Source organism: Hyposmocoma kahamanoa, unplaced genomic scaffold (genome assembly GCF_003589595.1).
Source record: "Hyposmocoma kahamanoa isolate Upper Pololo Valley unplaced genomic scaffold, ASM358959v1 296, whole genome shotgun sequence".
NCBI classification, from domain to species: domain Eukaryota; kingdom Metazoa; phylum Arthropoda; class Insecta; order Lepidoptera; family Cosmopterigidae; genus Hyposmocoma; species Hyposmocoma kahamanoa.
The window spans coordinates 4,299,592-4,323,791 of NW_020653780.1; the positions used below are offsets into that span (position 1 = coordinate 4,299,592).

The 24,200-nt window shown below is 34.6% G+C and overlaps 1 protein-coding gene across 10 annotated transcripts in view; it reads left to right on the plus strand.

Moving 5' to 3' along the window:
• The first annotated feature begins 693 nt into the window (after nucleotides 1–693).
• The window catches only part of LOC113229257 (protein lap4), an 89,885-nt gene continuing 66,378 nt past the window's right edge, over nucleotides 694–24,200 (plus strand). For all 10 annotated transcript variants that reach the window (XM_026462791.1, XM_026462793.1, XM_026462795.1 and 7 more), the window contains exons 1-3: nucleotides 694–867; nucleotides 3,376–3,493; nucleotides 20,997–21,165. In XM_026462791.1, coding sequence (XP_026318576.1) covers nucleotides 709–867; nucleotides 3,376–3,493; nucleotides 20,997–21,165 — 446 coding nt within the window. In that variant the 5' untranslated portion in view covers nucleotides 694–708. The remainder of the gene's footprint in view (nucleotides 868–3,375; nucleotides 3,494–20,996; nucleotides 21,166–24,200) is intronic.

The following is a 24,200-nucleotide window of genomic DNA, read 5'->3' on the forward strand; positions in this document are numbered from 1 at the left end:
GGTTCTAAGATCATTGATGCGACCCATATGTCAAAAACACCCGTATGTAAAAATGGAATACCACCACATTCTAAACAAGATGAATATAGTAAAAAAAAATATTTATAACACTGTTGAAACATACGAAAGCATACTACTTTGTTATTGTTTTTCAGATCTATTATCAGTATCACAAAAGCTTTGCAAGCTTTGATTTTAAAAGCTAACTTAAAACTGGGGACGAGTCAGTATGTATGCACGTATTTAAGTATGTACGAACGCTGTATTTATTAATGGATGATAAAATATCACTGTCCATCTTTTACCTGCGCATAAGATTCAGTAATAAAAGACATTGGTGAAATACGTGGTAATATTTCCTCTATTTGAAATTTTTCGGAAAATTACCTAACAGTAAAAAAGACAGACAAAACTTCGTGAAAGAGTTCGTATAATATAACTCGACACAAGTGGGAAAAAAGACAGACTTAAATACTACTATTCGAATTGTACTATATATTATACTACTACTATACTATTTTTAATATTGCAACACTGTCAGTTTGTGGCTTCGTTTGTAGGGTGAGGTGCGAGGTGTATTTTTTCGATTATTTTGATAAAATAACATTATAAAAATGCAAAAATAGTGTTCAAATCTGGAAAGTGCTCAACTATGTGTCGCGATAGTGATTTAACTTATTATAGTTTGTTTAAAGTGTAGTGTCCAACATGTTTCGATGTATACCTTTGTTCAAATGTAATCGCCAAGTGGAATGTGTGGACAAGCGGCATTGCTCGTTGCCAACAGTACCTGAAGACATCTTGCGATATTCCAGGAGTTTGGAGGAGTTGTTTTTGGATGCGAATCACATAAGGGATTTGCCGAAGGTGAGCGTGTAACCTGTAGCTGCGTTCGTGTAACCGTGGGCGTTCACCTTATCACTACGTGGTGTAAATAATATCAGTGCGTCTTAGTTTGTTGTCAATTCATTTTATGGTCTCTCGTCGTACTGTACGAGGTTTGCGAATGAATTTTGTACACACTCAAGTCTTGACCTTAATGGTGTTTAAAACGCCTGTTGATTTGTGCTAAATATTTTGGTTATCATTCTTTACAATACGACAATATAAAATACCAACAGCAGCAACCATGTGACAATTATTTGCGTGCTGTAGATTACAATCATTTTGTGCAATGAGACTGCTGTGTTTGCTTCAATTAACAGAATATGACCATGATTCTTCTATTATGGTTTGTTCATGACAAGTTTGTGCAGTTTACATGTACATTCTATCATAGAAATTAAAACGTGTTCGTATTTCCAGGCAGGGAAACTGTATTGTAGAACATCTTCTACAAGATTGATTCTTCTAAGTTTGACCTGTAAAAATAAAAGCACATTAAAAATAACATTTGAGTCAACATAATAAAAAAAGAGTACTTGTATAGACCTATGCTAGGTGTAATAAAAAAATCCAGCTATATTTCAGTTGGTGTTTTAGTGATAACTTTACATTTGTTCTATTAGCTGACAATCACACCTTTTTGCTTCACCCCATATAAAGTCATAAATCTTTCTGTTAAAAAGAAAATATAACTGTCTCATCTTCAGACTATGCTATCTTTGAAATTATTACTTCTATTTAAAACCTATTGAGTTTTAGCTATCAAAACTCAATAGGTTTTAAATAGACTTACTCTTTATGAGTTAGACAAAAATTCTTAACTAAAAGTAAGGAAAACACCATAGAAATTATTGGAGTGTTGACTTAAAAAATATATACAGACATGAGAAACACATAATAGATTTCTGAAAAGTAATAACATCTGCGTTTAGGTTTTTCATTACTTTAGCAATGTGATTCCACACTCGATGACAAGGTAGATATTATGGTCATAAACCTCTATTCCACTTAGTTCAACTATAAGTTCAAACCTTTGAAACATTGGTATTAACTGTTCAAAGTATGTTAAAATAGAACATAAAATCACAGTTCTCTTTCTCTGAATATAAAAGATACAACCTCATTCAGAAGCCGTTAACTTCTAGATTAATTAATATTGGATATAAGTTCAGAAATGATTCTCAGCTCTTCATGTCTATTTGAAAAATGTTTTAAGAATTATACACACTATATGTAGTGATATTTATTTTTCAAAGTTCTATTATATATTAGTTAGAAATACGGTTTAAATAGAGCAGTTGCAATGTCCGTCTCTATGTTAGAGAAGATTTAGTAATTATAATGCTTAATGTATGTTTGTAAACATTTGGGAGTGGCTTGGTGTACTTAATAATTTCTTTTTGCATGATGTCTTTGTTTTTGTTTCTTTGTCTTTGTTCAAATGTTATTGCCAAGTGGATGTGTGGACAAACGGCATTGCTTGTTCCCAACTGTATCTGAACACATCTTGCTATAATCCAGGAGTTTGGAGTTGGTTTCGGATGTGAATCAAATAAGGGATTTTGTGTGACATCCTGTGTTAAACTATTAAATTCCCCATACTATGAGTACTAGAGCAACATACCTAGACCAGGACCAATTAAAAAAAGTTTATTACCAGGAATCAAACCTGGACCTCTTTACTTGGCGCCCATAGTGTTTACCACTGGGCTATTGACATATTTATTTCATGGGAGATATTTCAATATAGGAATAAATAATGACCCTTGTTTATCCTGCTTACTATTGGGTAATTTTCTGAAAAATTATGAATAGTTGAAATTTTTCTGGAAAAATTCCCAAAAAATTGGAATATATTTTTCCAGTTGGAGGGCTCATATTACATTCTACATTTAGAAATATTTTTTGAAGTTTTATTTAATGTGTTTTATAAAATAAAGTTGTATAGCTAAAGGCCATCTAGAGAGAAAAGAGATTTAAAATGAGTTCAGAGCAGCGTAAAACCCTCCAACAACCACACCACCACCACTTGTTGTTGGCTCCATCGTTTTCGTTCAGTAACATCAACTTTTGACAGGTGTCAACGTCAAATGTGGAAAATTATAGGAAAAATATTGGAACTATATCCAGAAAAATATTAATTCTTCTGATAAATGTGATTTTTTTCAAAATGGAGAATTTTCCATGACCTAACACTAATCCTGCTACCACGTGGTTGTTTGGTAGAGATTGCTACCTGTCAATAAGCCTATCTGATGTGTTTGTATTTTTCTCTTATGTGCATTAAAGAATATTGCATTCTTTTATAATGAAATACATCAAAACGATATAACCACATAAACAATCAGATTTTCTCATTATTTTATCATCTTGGTTGGCAACATTACTTCCAAGTTATTATTTGAAATGTAGTATGTTGGAATGTTGTATAAATTACTTGTGAAATTAACAATAACCTCAGTGTACTAAAATTACATTTCCTTGTTTCAGAATTTCTTCCGGCTACATCGCCTCCGAAGATTAGGCCTTAGTGATAATGAAATTCACAAGCTTCCACCTGACATACAAAATCTAGAAAACTTAGTAGAACTAGATGTATCTCGAAATGGTAAGTCATACTTACATAACTTTTAAGATCTATGACATGTACAGCGTTACTTAACTACTATGATCAGATAATAGAGATTTGCAATTATTAATTGATTACTTTAGGCACTTTCATAATCTCCATTATACAAGGTCAAGAGAACGTCAAGCTTTACATTTAAGATTTGAATTCAACTGTATGCTGCCTAACATAATAATAATCCAAAGCCCAAAATGCTAAGTTTGATGTGATCTCGATTGCAAATTTTTCAAAATGAACGTAACTGACATCGTATTATTATTTTAATTCTTATAAAAATAATGTCTTGTAATGTTCAAAAACCTTAAGTAATACTACGTACAATATGAAGTAAAAAGCAGAATACGACTCCATAACTTCTGATCGCCATAGCATACCGTCAGGTTACGGTAAAACGTGACGTGAGCAACGATAAAATCGCCACCAGTCATATTCCGTTGCACTTTCATCGCATAAATAACTTAGAAAGGGTGGTCAATGCTTTTGTACAAGATTATGTCACGGCCGATATTGTAAGATAAAATTTACGACTGAATAAAATCTACATCTATCTGTGCTGAAATCCTACTTGAGTACATTTAAATCATTTATGAAAAGTAGTTAAATAAGATTGTAGGATGAATGGAAAGTCCAACCTATGACTTGGAAAGTGTTGTAGACACTGTAATAAAGTCATTAAATAACTTTTTTTGACACCACTGATTACACGACATGCAGAATATTAAAGTGGAGAGTTCAAAGAAAGCGTACAAGAACTAATTTTTTTCGCATGATGCGAAATTCTCTTACCACATGACTGATCTGATACATTCAACATATTTTTTTGTTTATGAGTCGGCAGTAAGATAAGCAAGTCAGATTAATAGGTCCGTTTTAAAACAAGAGCCGGATGAATGGTATATTCATAAGATATCCGAAAAGGTGACAGACCTTACGTAGATATGAATTTGTTTTGTATGCGTAACGTGTGAATTGCTTTGCAGCATAACTACGCGTACGCGACAGGTGCAAAAACATAATCGGTGATATTAAAAAAAACCCAGCGCGTACACAGGATTATGTAATTGTCGGTAACCTATCACAAACTCGAATTTATTGCGTCCGAAATAACATTTGTTCGAATTTTTATTACCCCGAAAACCGAATTATATGAAACCGTTTTTCTTTCAGGATGTGTTGGATCTTTATCTCAAAGATACGATTAGGTTCGGTTAGGGTAAGGTACGTTTAAAAGAAAAAACAGCTTCCTCTCCAAATTACTTTCGAGATTATGAAAATTCGAGCAAACGTTATTTCTGGAAAATGTCATTTCGAACTTATGATAGGTAACCGTAATTGTCACCCAAGCAATAACTTCTGTGAAAGGTGTAGTTAACATAAAATGATGCACTATCTTGTCGAAATTGTAATAGCTTTTCTGTATTTGGCTTGAAATAGAATAAAATTGAATTACTGTAATGAACGATCCATTTCACAATATATTAGACCAGAAGCTGTAGGTTATCTATCACACTGTGACTAATTAGCATCTTAAAAGAACTTTATCTCAGACCACTGCTTCATTAAATACCCGTCAAAAGTGTTTATTAAACATTGTAATGATACATACTTTTAAATAAGTTACACAAACAAAGTCTTCGTTGCACTTTTAACTTCGAGAATTCATCTCATTCATGTATGATTACATTTTGTTTAATGAGAACACGAAATCGCTATGTACATATGGTCTTGTTAATAAAAGAGTGGGCTCAAATTTAATCCGATAGTAAATAAACAATAAGTTAATTGAGTCGGAAGTAATGGCGACCCGATTTTAATTTATTAAAGTACGTCTTTGGGGTAGTAAGAGGAAACTATTTGACTGAAGGAATTCTTTTTTCCACATATCTTAGTGAATTTGATCACTTTAGTAAATTACACATTTCTCGAACTTGAGCTATTTTTATTCCGTAGCGTATTTGGCAGCAACAATCTTTATAATTTATTGTTTTTTAGTATAAATTAGAGGGCTCATTGCTTGCTCTCGTGTCCTTATATTATATGCTTATGTAATCCGACTAAGATGATCTTGCTCTGATATTATTGTTTTAATATCGATTTACTACGTTAAGTTTTATTTTAAATCCGTGTAGCCTTCAGGGGTAGGCGTGCCTGTGTGGCAAATTGCTCGCATGAGGTTTCCGTCGACCTCGCGTCGCAAATCTCCGACGAGACTTCCGTATACTATGTCAACTATGGCATATTGCTACTTGTGCATCTTTTACTTGAGATTTAATATTGACGCTGCATAATTATATTTAATAAATCAAGTTCATGAACGTAACGGTCAATAGAAAATGTACTTGAATGAAAGTTGTTTATTCCTAGACTCCATCGATTTAACGATTGGGATATTTAATTCAAAAATGTTATTTAGATTTGTAAGATAGACATTTGGAGTTGACACGTACTACTTACACAACTTTCTGATAAATCAGCGATTTTCGAGATGTCGTACATACGCGTACTTATGATTGGTAATGCAAAATACGTGTGCATAATGTGAAAATTACAGTATTACACTGATTAAAATATCAAGCGCAATGTCAATGAAGGTGCACAATAGTCATCTATCTTGGCTCTACCATTCATTGTAAATGGATTTAGCAAAATGTGTACACATTTGTTCGCCATTGTCCAAATTTAAATAATTATGTCAGTCAATATCATATTATGAGTTCTTAGGTTTGCGCGATTGTTACACATAGGAAATGAAAATATTTTTCCGGATTTAAATCGCGTATATTTGTTTTTTCAAACAAACCGACGTTTCGGGCCCTTTACATGTCCCATGGTCACGGTTGACTGAGGTGGTACAGTCTTCAACTAGTTATTAGTTATTATACACCCTATTTTTTCACTATAGTTACAATAGTTATTAATTAAATACCTTATTTTTAATTTTACAAAGAAAATATTCCAATTTACGCTATATTAAGTTTTACAAATTATTTTATTGAATGAATTTTTATTAAGTTCAATTTATTATTAATTTTAATAGAAATTAGAATAAACTAAAACATATTAATTAGTACTGCAATCTTATGTCTGTTTGGGATTTTTCATTAGAGGAACTACTGGATCCCAAACTGGTGGTACGGAGAAACCATCTTCCCTGTTGAAATTAGGATGTTTTTTAATTTCAATGGCCTCTCGCAGCATCCTGGGTAGATAACGGACTTCTTTTGCAAGGACCTGGGGTTTGTCAAACTTCATTGAATGTGTAGGTTTATCCATGACAAGCTCGCAGACTGCAGACTTTTTTACACGACGGTGTTTGACATCAGCTATATGTTCTTTGACGCGGGTACAAATACTTCGCTTTGTTTGTCCAATATAAGAGAGACCGCACTCACAGTCAAGCTTGTAAACTGTAAACTTGTGACCATGGGACTTGTAAAGGGCCCGAAACGTCGGTTTGTTTGAAAAAACAAATATACGCTATTTAAATCCGGAAAATTAGTTTCATTTCCTATATCATATTATGAGTTCTTGTTTTTTACAGACTTTTTACGTTTAACACAAATTTATAATAACTCTTTATTGCACAAAGAAAAGATACATGAAACACAAGTTATAAAGGACATATACAAAGGTGAGCTTATCTCTAGAAGAGATCTCTTCCAGCCAACCATAGCCTAGGTGAAAAATGAAGTCTGCGGGACTAATTATTGTACAATAAAATTTAAAATTAAATATGAGTAAAAAAAAGTAATTAAAATATATATATATATATAAATATAAATAATATATGTATACATATAAAGGATGATAATATATACATATGACAGACAAACACACCTACATGAACTTTATATACATAAATACAAACATAAGCCGAATATATATTACAATCTAAACAAATTACTACTTTATAATATATGTTACCTATTAGCTATCTAACGCGTTCGACAGGTAGTGCTCTTTTAATTTATGTTTGAAAGATGCCACCGATGGACTGTCACGAATGCTAGCAGGCAGTCTATTCCACATACGAGTTGCACTTACCGTGAAAGAGTTGTGGAAGAATTTCGAGTTGGATTGGGGATTGATTAGTGATCTAGTGTCACAGGTACGTTTTGGGCGGGAACTGGGGATAAGGGAGAAAAACGGGAACACAGATAATGAGGAAGCTGGGGGTTATGTAGAATTTTATAAAGGAGACAAAGAACGTGCATATCTCGGCGAAGTCGGATTGGTAACCATTTCAACTTAGTTCGAAATTCCGAGATACGGTCATATTTCCGTAAACCGAATATGAAACGGATTGCCAGATTTTGTAGGCGCTCCAATTTGTTAAGCAGCTCCTCAGTAGCATCCAAATAACAAACATAGTCGAGAAGAGGAAGTAGTAAAGACTGAGCAAGCATAACCTTGGTATTGAATGGCAAGAAGAATTGAAGCCGCTTGAGAGAATGGTAGGAAAAATGCATGCGTCGACTAACCTCATTTACCTGCGGTCTACTAAGACAGTGTATGATCGATTATCAGACCCAGGTTCTTTGTATTATCAGCATATGCAAGACTCACTCCATTATACGAAACCTTGGCGAGATTATTAATGTCCAACCTACAGTAAAGTCTGTTGCTACCTACGATTATTGCCTGTGATTTCGTTGGGTTTATAAGCAAACCAAACGCATCAGCCCAAGACTTCACCACAAGAAGATCTTTATTAATAGCATCAATGGCAGAAAGGGTATTAGCTACATCAAAGTGTCTATAAATTTGCACGTCATAATTTATTTTATTTTTATTTTTTTATTTATTTATTTATTGCATTAGTAGACACGTTACATTTAAATGTTACATGCACCCGGTAAGGGTATAACAAATGATTAGTCTTGTAAACTAAAATTAAAATTAATAATACAATTTGAATAAAAGAATTAAAGTCAAAAATACAACTTGAATACAAGAATTAAAATTATTAATAATACAAATCGAATATAAGAATTAAAATTAATAATACAATTTGTTGAATGCAAGTTGATGGTTTACATAAAGGTAGCAATATTACTTAAAAGTATCTTCAAAATATTCATTAACTGAGTAATAGCATTTCTGATTTACTAATAATTTGAGTTTATTACAAAATGTGGCGTTTCTTTATAGAATAGAATAGAATAGAATCGTTTATTTCATGTTATCAATGTCACAATATTACAATTGGAAATACAATGTCAAGGGATAACTATGATCGTCAGTAATAAAATTATAATAATAATAATGAATATAAAATAAAGTAGTATAACTACTGCTTGTCGAATAAAATAAAATTAAAATTGTTTCAAAAGAATTTTATTGAAGAAATTATATTGTTTTTAATGTGTCGGGTAATTTGTTACATATTTTTATTGCTCTATAATGTGGGCTATTTCGATACGGGGTCTTGGTAAGACTAAGTTTGTATTTCGGCGATCACTTTTAACAAATTCAAAATTATCAATGTTTTTCCTTACAAATTTTATTGTTTCCATTAAATATATACAAGGAAGTGTGAGTACATGTTCTTTTATAAAAATTCGTTTGCATCATTTCTAGGTCGGATATTATAGATTAAACGAATACACTTTTTTGTATAACAAAAAGATCTTTGACATCAGTACTGTGGCTCCATAACAAAATATCGTACTGGAGCCAAGCAAACGCATCTTAGGCTGTCTGGGCACACTCTACTTGTGCGTTACATTTTAATACAGATAGTGCATAGATAAACTGTGATAATTTGGTCTTTATGTTTTCATTACGTTTTTTCCAGTTTAGATGAGTATCTATTGTCAATCCTATAATGTGAAATGTTCTACTTCCTCAATATGTAAATTAGTTGTTATTGAATCTAAATCTATTTTTTCCTTTTGGTATGGTCAAACCGTATTGAATTAATTTAGTTTTTTTATTATTTATTTCTAAGTTATGGTCAGAGAGCCACAGAGAAATAGTATTAAAAGTTTCGACTAGTTTTGAAAGATTGTTATTATTGGGACATTTAAAAAGTAAAGAAATATCATCTGCAAAAAGAATACACAATTGATCCGTTATTTTTGGCAAATCATTAATATATATGACAAAAAGGACACCTCCTATAACACTACCCTGCGGTATGGAACTGTTTACTGTCAACATATCTGATTGAATGGTTTTAAGCTCACGTGTGTTGTCAAAATATTCCATTTGTACGTAATGTTTTCTGTCGGTTAGATATGATTTTATCCAACCGTACGCATTGCCCCTCACACCCACACCATACAGTTTTCTAAGCAAAATAGAGTGAGAAACCCTGTCATATGCCTTAGTTATGTCAAGGAGTAATCCGACTGAGTAATTTTTGTCTTTTATGTAGTTTAAAGCTTCTTGAATGTACCTGCACTCAGCCAGGGTAGTGGATCTTCTAAAACCATACTGATTATTGTCAAATATATTTTTCCATGAAAATTAGACGGTTTGTTATTATCTTTTCAAATACTTTGGAAATTGCGGGTAAGAGTGCAATAGGTCGGTATTGGGTTGGGTCATCATCTTTGCCACCTTTTTTTAATATAGGTTTTATCGTTGCGATTTTTAACGCGTCTGGAAATGTGCCTTAGTCAAAGGACTGATTTACAAGTTTAGTTAATGGAGGAGTTAGTTCGTAGATACATTTTTTAATGAGAGATGGGGGAATGTCGTCTAAGCCACAACTATGCTTGTTACGAATGTTATGGATGATATTAAACACTTCGTTTTCAGTAGCTGGTTCTAAAAATAATGAACTTCAACCGATTTTAATACCGGCCGGTCATTTTTTTTGCATAATACGGCTTATTCCTGATTGCTTGTTTTGACCCACTGAAACAAAATACCGAATGAAAATATTTGAAATAGAAGTTGGACATTTTGTGGTTGTATTATTTACGGTAATCTTTATGTTGTTGATATATTTATTTGTTGGTTTAGCAGTTACTTTTTTTATTATATTCCACATTGTTTTTAGTTTATTTTTGGGCGTTTTCATTTCTTTTGTATATATAATTCTTTTTGCTGTTTTTATACTCCGTTTTAATATTTTATTGTATGTTCTAGAAAACTTTTTTAATACCCCATTATATTTTGTTGATTTTAACAAAATTTGAAGGAGTCTTTTATGTTTCAAGGATTTTTTTAGTCCTCTACTTAGCCAAGATTTTTCATTTTGTTTAAATACAGGTATATGCTTTTTAGACACAGTATTGATTTAGATAGTGCGTAAATTATAATTTCGTCATATATTTTATTGTAATCGCAGTTATTGGAGATGTATACAATTTTGTTTAATAGCATTGCTTTTTAATGTGTATGATTTTTTTTTCTCTTGTAAGTAATGCTTGCTTAATAGTATATTTAATGCAAAACGTGTTTTTGTTTTATGTTTTTTTCAATTATCAATAAATCCTGTTACGTTGGTGTTTAAAAGTCTGGATGTGAAAGCATTACCGTTTACCAACAGACCGTGTGTTAATTCATCATGACCAAGACTGAGCATTATAAAGTGTTTAGTTTTGTGGCGATGTGGCCGCGCGTATACCGTTTTAATGCTGCCAACGGCGAGGTCCCCTAAAAAAGGCTTGGTTCATGGCATAAACTCTACATAAACCGCAGTGACCAATAACCAAACAGAGCTGTGATGATGACGTTTGTTGTCGTTGCTGACCTATTTTATATTCAAGCTATGGACTCTTTCTTTCGCTTTGTTAGAATCCAGTCTAAAGTATTTAGTGCTGGTTGTTTCCTTTCGGTTTCAAAGCTTTAGTAAAGTTTCAATTACGTTTATCTTGCTAGTAAAGATAACATTGCGACTGTTGTAGACTTAGATAAAATAGCGGTTTTATTTGCATCACAGCAGGAATTTTGTGTCATTGCATCGACTTCATTAGCTTACTGGGTCGTCATTGAAATACAATGTGCCCACATTACACTGAGAGTAACCCGTAACCTATTTGTAAATTAGTGATCTGCATCAAATGTGACATGACGAAGCATTCAAGTGTCCATCCACACAACGAACTTTCACTAGTTTTGTAGTTTTGTGTTCGGGCTATTACCGAACTATGGTGACGTCTGTTGCCATTCTGAGCTGCCCATGGGTTGTCATAGTCGAACTGTGGAGAAAGTAAACTTACATATTTTGCATTTCAGTGCAGTGATTACTCTACTTTTGCTTGTTGCGATTAAATCAGATAGTGGTGATAACGTTTTTTAATTTTTCTGGGCTCATGAATCTTGATACTTGTCGCCGTAATATAACTAAAATCAGTGCTTTCTCATTTCAACAATTCTTGCGAGCAATTTAGAAACTTAACGATAACTATGTTACTACAAAAACTTTTAATTACCTTAGCAGACTTGCGAAAATGGTAATTTAAAGAGAAGTAGTAATGCTCCAAAAAATAAGTTGGCTGGAATGATATCACTCTTGTAAGGCTCCTTCCAGCCATTAAACGTCGCTCAGTGAAGCAGTTCTCGTTGCAAAATATTTTTTAGAACTCGATTAATTGTTTATTTATCTCTTGTCTATCGTCGTGTTGGTCACTCATCGATGAGATGGTCTTAAAAATATCGGCTCATAAGCAAAGCTTTTGTATTGCGAATAAATTTTAATAATATATTTTTAGTTAATTTCGTTCACGGACTGACATGGAAGCCTTTTTGCCCTTCACTTCATTAATTTATATGACGAGGGTGCGCTTTCACGGTATGGTAATAAAATATCCTGCTTTCGAGGCATCTCTTAAACATTATTAAATATTTTTCAATAAAAAAGGCGGAAACGACGAACTGTTTCTTTACCAGTTTTTCCGCAATCTCAATCTCAAAACAAATTCCTGTTTCCATTTTTCATACAAGACATTCCCACATGATATTAATATCAACATGAAAAATGTCATAATGTTTTATGATCGGAAACATTAACTTCACGGTGCAGGATTTCAGTGCTTTTCCAGCAAACCGTGCAGATGAACTAGATTTCCTGTTAACTCAGCATAGCGCTAAGTATGGCCCTCTACACGCTCACAGTTAACTGGCCCGCTCTAAATTTAAAACAATGCCGCTAGTATTTCAACTTTGATATAGTTCGCAGTTCGCGTAAGTTATGCGCATAATTAGCGAAGCTTCCATTGAAATAACAGCACCAGATATGCCGTCTTCAAGAACGAACTGGATCTTATATATAAGGCGGAGGTCAATGTACGTAATCTACCTGTCTGCTAGATTGCAGAATTTATAGCGGGCTCTTAATTTTTTTTCCAGTACGATGTTTTTTGTTTCGCTCTAGAAACATTATTTTTTCGATGTAAATAAGATTGTTTTTGTAGCAGTGAAGTACTGCCTCTTTAACTATTTCTGCCGTCAAGCAGTAATGTGAGCATTACTGTGTTTCGGTTTTTTAAGGGTCTCAGGGTGACAAGCACAGTGGCAGTTCCCCTCAGATCTTTGCGATTTAAAGCTCTGAGTGGTTTCAACTGCTATGGACTGGCGTATCGCTTAACACCAGGAGCACGACATGTTCGTTCTGTCACTTGGTATCATAAAAAAAGACAATTCTTATACACGTCGTGAAAATAAATCCAGTTCGAAGGAAAACGGTTAAGATTTTTGTTTACGCGAAAAAGCTTAGAGTTTTTATTTTACGGTCTATTTCCATTTGGTTACTGTTGCCAGCTTATCGTTCGAGGAATGCCTTTCAGTGTCTAGCAGGCGGTAGAGCCTCTTCCTGAATGTTACGGAATAGATAACAATAGGGATTGATGATAAGAAATATCTGTATCGTAGTGCACCTGATAATGCGCATGCCTTGATAACACTTATTTATTTAGCTGGTTTATGATAATGCGTTCTACTTGCTGTCAGTGTCTTTTCTTCGATAAATTTTTAATGTTAATAACCTAAACTTAAAACTAGTAAAACGGCTCTTTTTTCTAATATCCTCTTTAAAGAACGACGTTATTCTTAGTATAGCGATTACAAAATATAGTTTGGACGGTTTTTGTTACTTTTCGGTTAATTATATTGTAATTTTTAATTGTTAAAGTATAATACCTGCGCCATTTGGCGTGTCCTCTAGGTCATGCACAATGCTTCGGCGGATGATCATTCGGCTGTTGAACCGCAGTCCTATTGTCCCCCTCACACTCCCACGCCTGATGTCGGCAGACACGGGTTATTCACATTCACTCCGATTACCCTTTCTCCGAAAAAAGTGCTCGTGTCACAATGCAGCTTAAAGTGCTACCAAGTTAATTGTGTTTGGTATTTCACCTGCACAGAAAATTTGGTAGTATTGTGTATTTACGATTACGTCATGTACACACTCAACGCACACACTAAACATAGCCCCGCACTAGGGAAACCTGGTGACGCGGATGCCATGGATACACACGTAGACAACCACAAATGACACCCAAACTCACAAGAGAAATTAATGTAGGCCATACAAATATGTCTCCCGGTTCGGGAATCGACTGGGACCTCTGCGAGGCAGTCCGGCACGGTTACCGTTCGGCTACGCAGGCAGTTGAATAACAGTTGTATAAATATTACTTTATTAACTGTTTCAGCTTAAACATTTGCTTTACTTTTCTCGCTGTAAATATACAAGCAATTTTGCCGTTGAATTCACACTTTATTTATTCTCTTTAATCACGTTTACCTCGTCAACTTTAATGTGTCTTTAAAATTAATTAACGACACTGTTCCTTGTTGATGACAGGGCTCGTTTTAATGTGTACATATTTTGTTTTATGTTCTTAATCAAATATTTTTGTTTGTCAAATTAAATGAAATCAATATGCTATTCACTAATTATGATCCAGAAAAATTCCTTGAAAAGTATGTCATTATTACTTACTTTTTTAACACGAAATATGACTTAAAACACATATACGTAACATATTTTAATGTATTATATATCGTTTTGTAGGTATTTATCAATTTATATATCAAATTATATTATCAACCACAGTATTTCTGAAACTCAATTTATCTGTGCCATATTAGAACTGTGACTATGTCTAACATACTACACAGCATTGTCCCCATACATTCCTCTACTAATTATTGTGGCATAGTTCACTGAACGTGCTATTAGTTGCATTTAATGTGAAGTTAATTTCGCTGGAAATTGTGATACAGGGAATATTGGATGTTATTTTAGTTTTTAAATTATCTTTTTATTGTAAAAGTTGTTAAAAAGCGAGCTTCAATTTTAACCGTAACGAAAAGTGTAAAGGGTATCCTATTATCTCAAATCACCAGACAGTGAGGTCATTTTTGGGACCGGTTTGGTTTCAAGCGTTATATCACGGGCTGAGAATACATACAAAATTTTGTTGTTGTTTACGTACAAACCGCTTTACGAGAGCAAAACGAACGTATTCTTGGAACGCATTTTATGTCACTTTTTCCACTAATGTTTGTGCAGTCTCTCTTTAAGAATTCCCGCTGTGATTTGAATCACCGAGAATTGCAAACCTTTTAACGTACATTAGTTGAGTTTTAGTGGTACTGCGTCTTAACGTCATTTAACGAGCAATAAATGGTCGTACGAATGTCTAACTTTATTCCAGACTGTTACGTTAAATATCCAAGTGTATAGCAATAAAAGCTGTAACGTAACGCAAGGAATCGTCTGAGAGCAACGCCACGTTTACTACCGCAGGTGTGACTAATGCTTGCGCGTGTGAATCTCAGATAGACCGCTCGGATGGAAAAAATATAGAGGCATTCGTTGAGAGTGTATTTTTGCTTCTGATTGAAGCCTAAACATTGTAGCTGTGGATATTGAATAGCGCCTATTGCGAAATATCAATCGTCTGCCCGTGTTTATTCCGGTTCGGTTAACATGTTCAATCTAACATTAGTTTTTGTACAATATCGTTGTGAAATGGCACCCCAAATAAAGTTTTTTAAATATGTTACGATTTTACAGCAGTAAAGTGCAAAATCTTCTATCATTCGTTATATATCACGTCATTTTCAGTGATGGCCAACCGACAGTATTGAAGTGTTATTGGAGTGGGTTTAATACGGTGTAATTGCAACATTAAAGGCGCTCAAATAGTGTGTCACTTACACGCAATGTGTTACATACGTCTGCATTGAGAGCAACGATGTTTTAGTACAATGGCATTAAGTAAAATGTAATAAAAAATTGAATTAGTCTAGTTCATTGCGCGTCTTACATGTTACATCTTTGTTGTACACAGAGATTTTTCCTTATATTCTGTGGTTATTAACAGGCGTTTTCAGCGGACAAACGCAGGTATACGCTTCAAAGCTTTTCCCAATAATTAAATAACAAACGTCAATATCACTTAATAATCACTAATTATATATAGCTCGCACTTTGCTGCCGCGGCGCTTGCGTACGTGGCAATGGGAAATAGGATTTTTGCTCGACAGACGTCCTTCGTGTCCCGCTGACTAGAATCACCGGGTTCCATTACAGTGGGCGATGGATCAGTGCAAGTCACTCGCCCGTGGCTTTGTATATTACGAACAACTCAATAACGTTCTAATGGGATTCCAGCCATCCATGCGGGGCCGACTCCCCACTACGTCCTATAAAATTTTACTGCGGTTCACTTTTTGTGCAACGGCCCTTATCGAACTTCCATTGTTTTTGCAGTCGGCAACCTATTAAACCACAGCTAGCATTAATTGCGTGCGTATACCTAAATATCACATGGTCAATAGATTCCGTAACTATAATGACGTCATTTGATTAGATGTAGTTGAAGCTATTTAATAAAGTAAATCCCATCACATTCCAAGCAGTTGTTGCGCCTTCGAACCATAACTCTGTTGTCGGTTGTTTGATTTAATTTATTATTTTAATATTTGAATGTTTTGTTCTGTTCTATTTGATGCTAAGCTTTCAACTAGTTTGATTTTAGCGCTACAGATGTTGCTTAGATTCCCACGCTAAACATAGAGATGCTCTGATTGATATGTAACAGTACTCAATTGTATCAAAGTAGACGTCCGTCTACTGTGAACAATATTAAAGGGCAGGTTGTAAGAAATATTGCGTGTTAAGGTTGAAACGAAACACAAGTTGAATACAAATAAGATACAAGTAACAAGAAAGCGACCGTACCTGTGCCTTGAATCTCCTGTTCAGTCAGTCTGCTTAAGACAACGAAGTTAACACGTTACCAATCTAATTCCAATCAACGAAGCTATGTACTTATTTACATTGGTTTATAAAGGGTATATCCAAGATAATAACGTGGAGGACATAGATGTAATGACTTGGGACGAGGTTCCAACAATATCTACAGGGTAAATCGTATATATATTGATTCTTAGCGTGTCCGTAGTCGTAAGAAAAGGATTAATTTCCTCCTCGCTTCCAGTCTGCCCCAGCTGCTAGGAGTGTGCGGCGGATATTACGAACAGGCATCTTCTCCTGTCAGTCGAGTCGTTTCATTATATACATTAGACGCATATTTTATAATGAATTCCAGTTCAAACAAATGTTTAAAGCATTCGTCGACTTAGAATATTTATATTCTATAAACATATACCTGTTTACTTCAGAGATAAAAATATTAGATAACATCACATACGTTGCTCTGATCCCAAAGTGAGTAACTAAGTACTTGATTTATGGAAATCGGAAACAACGACGGTACCACAAACACCCAGACCGGAGACAATATAGAAAAAGAAGTTTTCTACGTTGACCCGGCCGAGGCTCGAACCAGGGATCTCAGAGATGGCGACATTATGAAAACCGGTGTGCAAGCCACTCGACCATGGAAGTTGTACTACGAGTACGTACTTAGGTAGGGAGTATTGTACCAATTTTTTTTTATAATACCAAGTGACGGGACGTACAAGTCGTGTACCTGGTGATAAGCGACATGCCTATCCATAACAGTTGCAGTGCCACTCAGAGCTTTAAATCGCAAAGATCTGAAGGGAACTGCACTGCGCCCCGTCACCCTGAAACATAAGTTGACAAGTTCCATGTTCCTGTAATTTCACCAGCACCAGCATTACACCGTTGTGATTTTTACGAGAAGCACCTGTTGTAACAACGTTACGTTATCATAAATACTAGTGCACGATAACTCCATTGCACTTTTATATCAAAATGTACGCAGGATTATTTTTCAGCGACACATGCACGCTATGTCAACGAATTTGAGTAACCACGCAGCTACGGATTGGCGGCCTAGGAAATTGTACTCATGGTCGAATATTCTGTTTGAGGTACCCAGCAACGCAATCTTACTCAATTAATATGGGCGTACGTCTTGAGTGTTCTCGAATTTCATGAGAGTCTGAACGCTTCAATTCTCCTTCGGTAAATTGATGCGATCTCGATCACATTATGAATCCGTTATCTTATACCTTAACTCATCTTCAATGAATCGATTGTTGTCTGACAGATTACTAATACTTTATATAATCTGTGTACGACGATTTTGCCAAACTAAATTCTACCATTTGACACAGTTGATAACTATTGACTGTTTCGTTATAATAATGGTTATACAATTTGTACCTATCGCAATGTTAACTTTTAATCGAGCTCATTCATTGTCGCACAGCGTAGAATAAGACAAGACCGGAAGAGCGGATATAGGCAGTAACGTAGAAATGCTCTTGATTATACGACGTACCTTGTCCAAACAAACACTGAAGATGCATCAAATATACAGCGGAAATTCCATTACCGCAGGCAAATAGGCCCTTTGAACGTACACCCCTCTCATAAACAAAGCGATGCACTTAGAGACAGCTTCTACGTAGCCGCATACCATTCCAAAAATAAACTCGTTCACACTAACATTTCTCCGGTGTATGTTTAAAAAAATCTTACAAAGCAAACACCAACATGACTTGTTACAGTTAAACATTCACCTGCCAGACATAAAGTAAATAAATTATGGAAATTGTGGAAAAAAACGTAAAGAAGTTCAATTTGTTAAAAAGTTTTATGCTTTATATCCGGGCCGTGCGCAATTTTTGTTAGTCGTACGTACGAGGAAACGTCTAGTTGACCTGAATGAGCCGCCAGTATTTAGCGTTTTAATTTAACCTACATATATTCGCTTAGTTATGGGTAAATAAAGCCCTCTGGTTCTGTAAACGTTACTTGACAAATAATTGATGACGTTACACCCGGCGGAATGCCCGCCCGCAAACCGGAAACCGGGGCGCACTACCGTTAACATCGTGAAATTAGAAAACCAGTTTACAGTTAAGAGCCTTTGAAATAATGGCTTCAATACTGACATCGTTATCTATGTTGTAATTGTGGTCATTGTCATTAAACAACGTTGACAGGCGCATTCTTACCATCATACACATACTTAAGTACTTTTTTACCGTGTAAACTAATTAACACAATGACTCTACTAAACATCACGTATAGGAATTTAAATTGTACAAACACGCGACATTCTATTAACTGAAGTGTAATAATATTCAACGTGTTTAACTGCATCTGCATAGTTTGCATTTGCACATTTTCCACTTCATTATCTCGATGAGTAGAGGACATTGATTATTCGTGTTTATGAAAAGATTGTGCAATGATTTGTCGCTACACCTACACATAATTTGACAATTTCATCGACAAAAGATTTAATTTTCTATTTCTTTAACATTATTTTCTTATTATTCCCGTTGATTGAATATTTCTTCTTTCGTAATTTGAACAAAATTGCTATGGGAGAAGCTAACATTATAACGTAATAATAAAATAACTCAAGTATAAAAAATGCTGTACAAACTTTGTTAATAAAATAAAATAAAAATAATATATATATATATATATACATATATAATATATATATATATATGTACTACCACCTTATCTCTGCCGCGAAGGTGTGATGTAAGCGTTACCGTTTACCGGCTTTGAAGGATAAGTGTGCTGGTGAAATTACAGGCACATGGGACTTGTCAACTTATATCTCAGGGTCGTAGTGACTGTGCCCCTCAGATCTTTGCGATTTAAAACTCTGAGTGACACTGGAACCGCTTTGGACAGTCGTGTCGCTTACCACCAGGCGCACGACTTGTGCGTCCCGTCACTTTGTATTATTAAAAAAATTCTTAGTGTTTATAGTGCTAGGTTGTTATAGGTACCTAATAAACATTAATATACATAGTGACATTCTATTTGTCTAATAGTTTTATTTTTATCTTCACGGTGTACATTCAATTGAAGCCAATCAAATTTGATCGGACCGTTTATTCTCTATTTTCGCGAGATTCATAATGTGAAATTTATGTTTCAATTTTTGTTTCAAGTTGGTACAACTAAAAGCGACACATTTTAGTTATAAAAGTTTCGGTTCATACCCGAAACTTTTATAACCACTAGAGTTTTTAATTACACAATAATATTAAATTTTTTTCTTTTTCAATTTGTATTCGTGTCCATGTATTGACCTTCGGTGGCCCTTACTTAGCTTTACGTTTACGTACAAGATCTCATCTGGCATTAATATCAGCCGAAAACACTCGGTCGCCTTAATTGGATGTTGAATGCCTTTCGCAACCGCCGAAGCTCGCTCACAATGACCTGTGTATTTTTAAATAGAACGAGTCTTTCATTTACCTCAATATACTGATAAAACTGACATAAGGTAAAGTCTTACTGTATTGTTATTGTCAATGCGTGACTAATGTAGAATATAATATTTATGTACAATTTTACGGGAAAATGTGCTTCCTTGAATCCTTTGTATCGTTCAATATATATACATTTTGTTGATACTTTTTGTACTGCTTTACTACAATGAAAGTGATTTTCATTGCGTATTTGCGATTGCTGTATATTGAAAATGAATAAAACACGGCCACAACCATGGGATCGGTAAATAGCTCAAAAAGCTTTGTTAGAAAAAATAAATATACGCTTAAGATCCGGAAAAAATAGTTTCTTCTTCCCAAAGTGCTTTTTTTTCTGATAAATCACGAACGATTACAAAATTGTTTAAATTTTTATTATCCTCTTTATTTCATGCGGCATTAATTCGTAATAACTTTGTTCATTGCCTCTTCCGATTGTCATTTTAAATTTAATGTTGTCCAGTTTTCACAATTGCTGTTCTTTGTCTAATTTGAATAATGAGTCGAAGGATTAGTATTGTGGTTCCGTTTTATGACCAATTGCACTTTGCTTAAGTAACTTGTCAAAATGGTGTAACGTCAGTTTGCACTAAATTTCGATTACCAAATACCCTTTAGAATTTATAATTATTTACTGTGGTAGCTGAGAGTTTAGAAATAAAATACGTTATACGCGACTATCATGAAATGTTATCCTAATTTACTAAAACCTGACCTGTTTGTTCTGGGTAAATTATTTATAGCTGAGCAGTGTTTTCCATTATGTTCCTCATATATGAACCAAGACGTTACGAAAAATTAGTAAAAATTCTGATGAGTGTGAATTTGTTCACAGACATTCCTGATATTCCGGAAGACATCAAGAAACTGCGGGCGCTGCAAATCGCAGACTTCAGCAGCAATCCGATCCCGCGATTGCCGGCCGGTTTTAGCCAGCTTCGAGCACTCACCGTTCTCGGCCTCAATGACATGTCCCTTACGAGCCTGCCTAGCGACTTTGGAAGGTAAGATCTAATTTAGAATATTGTTATAGATTTTATACTTCGTCTAATTATGATGCACAATACGTGTACATAGTATGATAGACCCTACCCTTTCGACCCCTTCTTGATTCACTACAGTTTTCTTAAGACCATCTCCATAACTCGGTGGTCACTTCTACCTCTATCAGTATTTTTTGTTCCACCCCTGGATGCACAATACTGATTGAAGCAGCAACTTCAGATTAAGAAAGTAAGCGAGCGAGAGCATACCGTATTTTTGCGAAATTCGTGTCCCGTATACGGCACGGCATTTTCGTCAATCTCAATAGTCCTTCACATGTTTTGCAGGTTAAAACTGTATTTTACTCGAACTAACCAAGAGAACAGCTTTGCAGCAATTAATATTTGTTTCATTACTTCCTTCTTCTCTACGACGAAGTCATTTAGTACAATAATTAAAATAATAATATCATGCGGTCAGGGACGAGGTAAGAGTAAGTAAAATCTTAAAAAAATTCCTACACTCATCAATCGGGAATTGCTATCTTATATGGATGTAATTTTGCAAGATGAATTGTAATTTTCTATTCGAAATAATATATTTTTAGTATGAATAGATAATAATACTCTTCAGCACGTGTGATTAATATCGATTACGTACTTATTATGACTCGTAAAGATGATCGGAGAACTTATGGCCTAGTTCCAAAGTGATTTACATAATATGGAAACCCCTCTTATGTATTTTATATTCCTTTCCAATGACAATTAGCTCAGACTTTACATTTAAAAATATTACTTATTCTTGGATGACTGAAATGAACTCATGTTTGAGATAAAGATTACCTATCTCTTAAAAGTGATTGAATATGTCGAGTAACCTATTACACGGCGCTTAGTCACTAACAATAGTTGTTAATAAGTAACGAGCTAGATACTTCTCACTTAAATGACTTCGCTTTTAAAATGTCACGCGCAAAGTCACTGGATCCGAACTTTGTTCAGCTATTTACAAACGCGTAACTCTCGCTTTCGGGAGTTCTGAATTATTCAAACTAGCTTTCATCTACACTTCTAAAATTCTCATTCCTTTAAATCTAAATACATTTTTTTTAAACATTTAAAACCTGCTATATTGGCCAATCAAAGTCTGGGTATTACTTTGCATTTCGCGCCTGAAGTGTCGTATCCGACAGATTTATTATTATTTTAGCAAGTAATTAATTACTAACCTGATTACAAACAATAATCAACTTGAAAATTTTTGCTATCTTTTTTGTTTTGTAATTTATTATTTTATTATTTGTTTTAAGTTTGTAATTTATTATTTGAATCTTTAATTCTCCGTACGTACTTCATACACATATGCTACGTGTACACAGCACACTCATTTGCACAGACAACAATCTTTTTTCTCTTCTCATTTTAATGCTCCGCGTAAACTTTTGGGAGGTAGCTGAAAATCAGCGCGTCGTTTTTGGCGGTGTTTTTACGCTGAGCTGCGTCCTGCAGCACACATGATACATTTTTTCTATTATAAGTTGATTTGAGTTTGTATTTGTTGTTTATATAATCCTGTTTTTGTTCGTTTTAAGTATTTACTTCATTGTTTGTTCTGTCTTTGAATTTCATATGTGTAGGCTTTGTTGACAAATAAACTATATATCTATTACAACTGCCTTATCCCTGTTTTAAAGTTTCACTCTACTTGACGTAACGAGCGAAAAGACCTAATAATATTTCACAAGGTTTCCCTTCGTACATTTTATCCGGAGATTTTATCACTGAACGTAATATTCAAATGAATCAAAAAGAGAGCGTGTTTAATTATGCTAAATTATAGTTCAAAATGATTCCGTATTACCTAATACTAGGTAAGGACTGTCTCAGTCGTTCGATCGTTAAAGTCGATAAATGAGAAACACGATTTGCGTGTCAGTGTAAACAGACACGAAAATGCTCTGTCAAAGTTTGAAATTCCGGATTGAAAGCGAAAGTCGGCTGGAAATCTGCGAGTTGCTTCGACCAATCTTTGGTACATGATGTATATACTTACTGACTCAAAAAAAACTGCCGTTATCTGTGCTCGCAATGTTGCTCTTTTGTGTCATTACTTTACACCAAAGTTTTTCATTAATCTCGAAAGAATTGGATTTAGACGAATGAGATAGAACGAAATCTTTTCCATTTTCACGTTTTCAAGTGTGAACATAGTACGTAGTACTAAGGTGTAACTGATGCATGACGATTAGTTTCCGCTTGTAAGGCGATCTATCATGTTCAAGTTTTCTGACACCTTCGACTTATGGCGAATATGCGGATGACTAATGCTATCATAAATGTTTATGTCAACATGTTAAATTGAGTGTTTATTTATATTGACAATTTTGGTATTGTGCATCAAGAGAACCAACATCATCGACGTAGCTGGTAAAATAAGCAAGCTGAAGTGGCAGTGGACTGGCCATGTCTGTCGAAGAACTGATAACTGATCGGGGAAACGAGTTTCTGAGTGGAGACCACGGCTCGGCACACGTAGTGTAGGACGCCCTCTGGCCAGATGAAGAGACGATTTGCGAAAAGCTGCTGGCAGCAGATGGATACGACATGCCAAGGGCCGAGCGAAATGGTGCACGTTGGGAGAGGGCTATGTCCAGCAGTGGACTGCGACAGACAGAAAATGACATTTCTGAAATAGTAAACATTTCTGCACCTTCACTGGGCGGAAAATATGTTGTTTGGTTAGCTATAGTAATAATAATAATGTGACAGACAACCACACAACGTATCTACAGAACACCCAGCCCGGGACCAATTCAGAAAATTCGTTTCTCATATTGGTTTTACCAGGAATCTAACTCGGAACCTTGTTATCTAGTGCGTAGAATGTTAACCTTCGGGTCAGCAAAGTTGTCAGGCAATATTTCAATATTATGTTACTTCGACATTTCTATTGCTTTTTCCGGACTATTAATTAACCATAATATTTACGTAAAGATGCATAACGTAAATTACGGAACTAGCCGTCGGAAGGAGGTTTTTAAAAAGGCGATTTT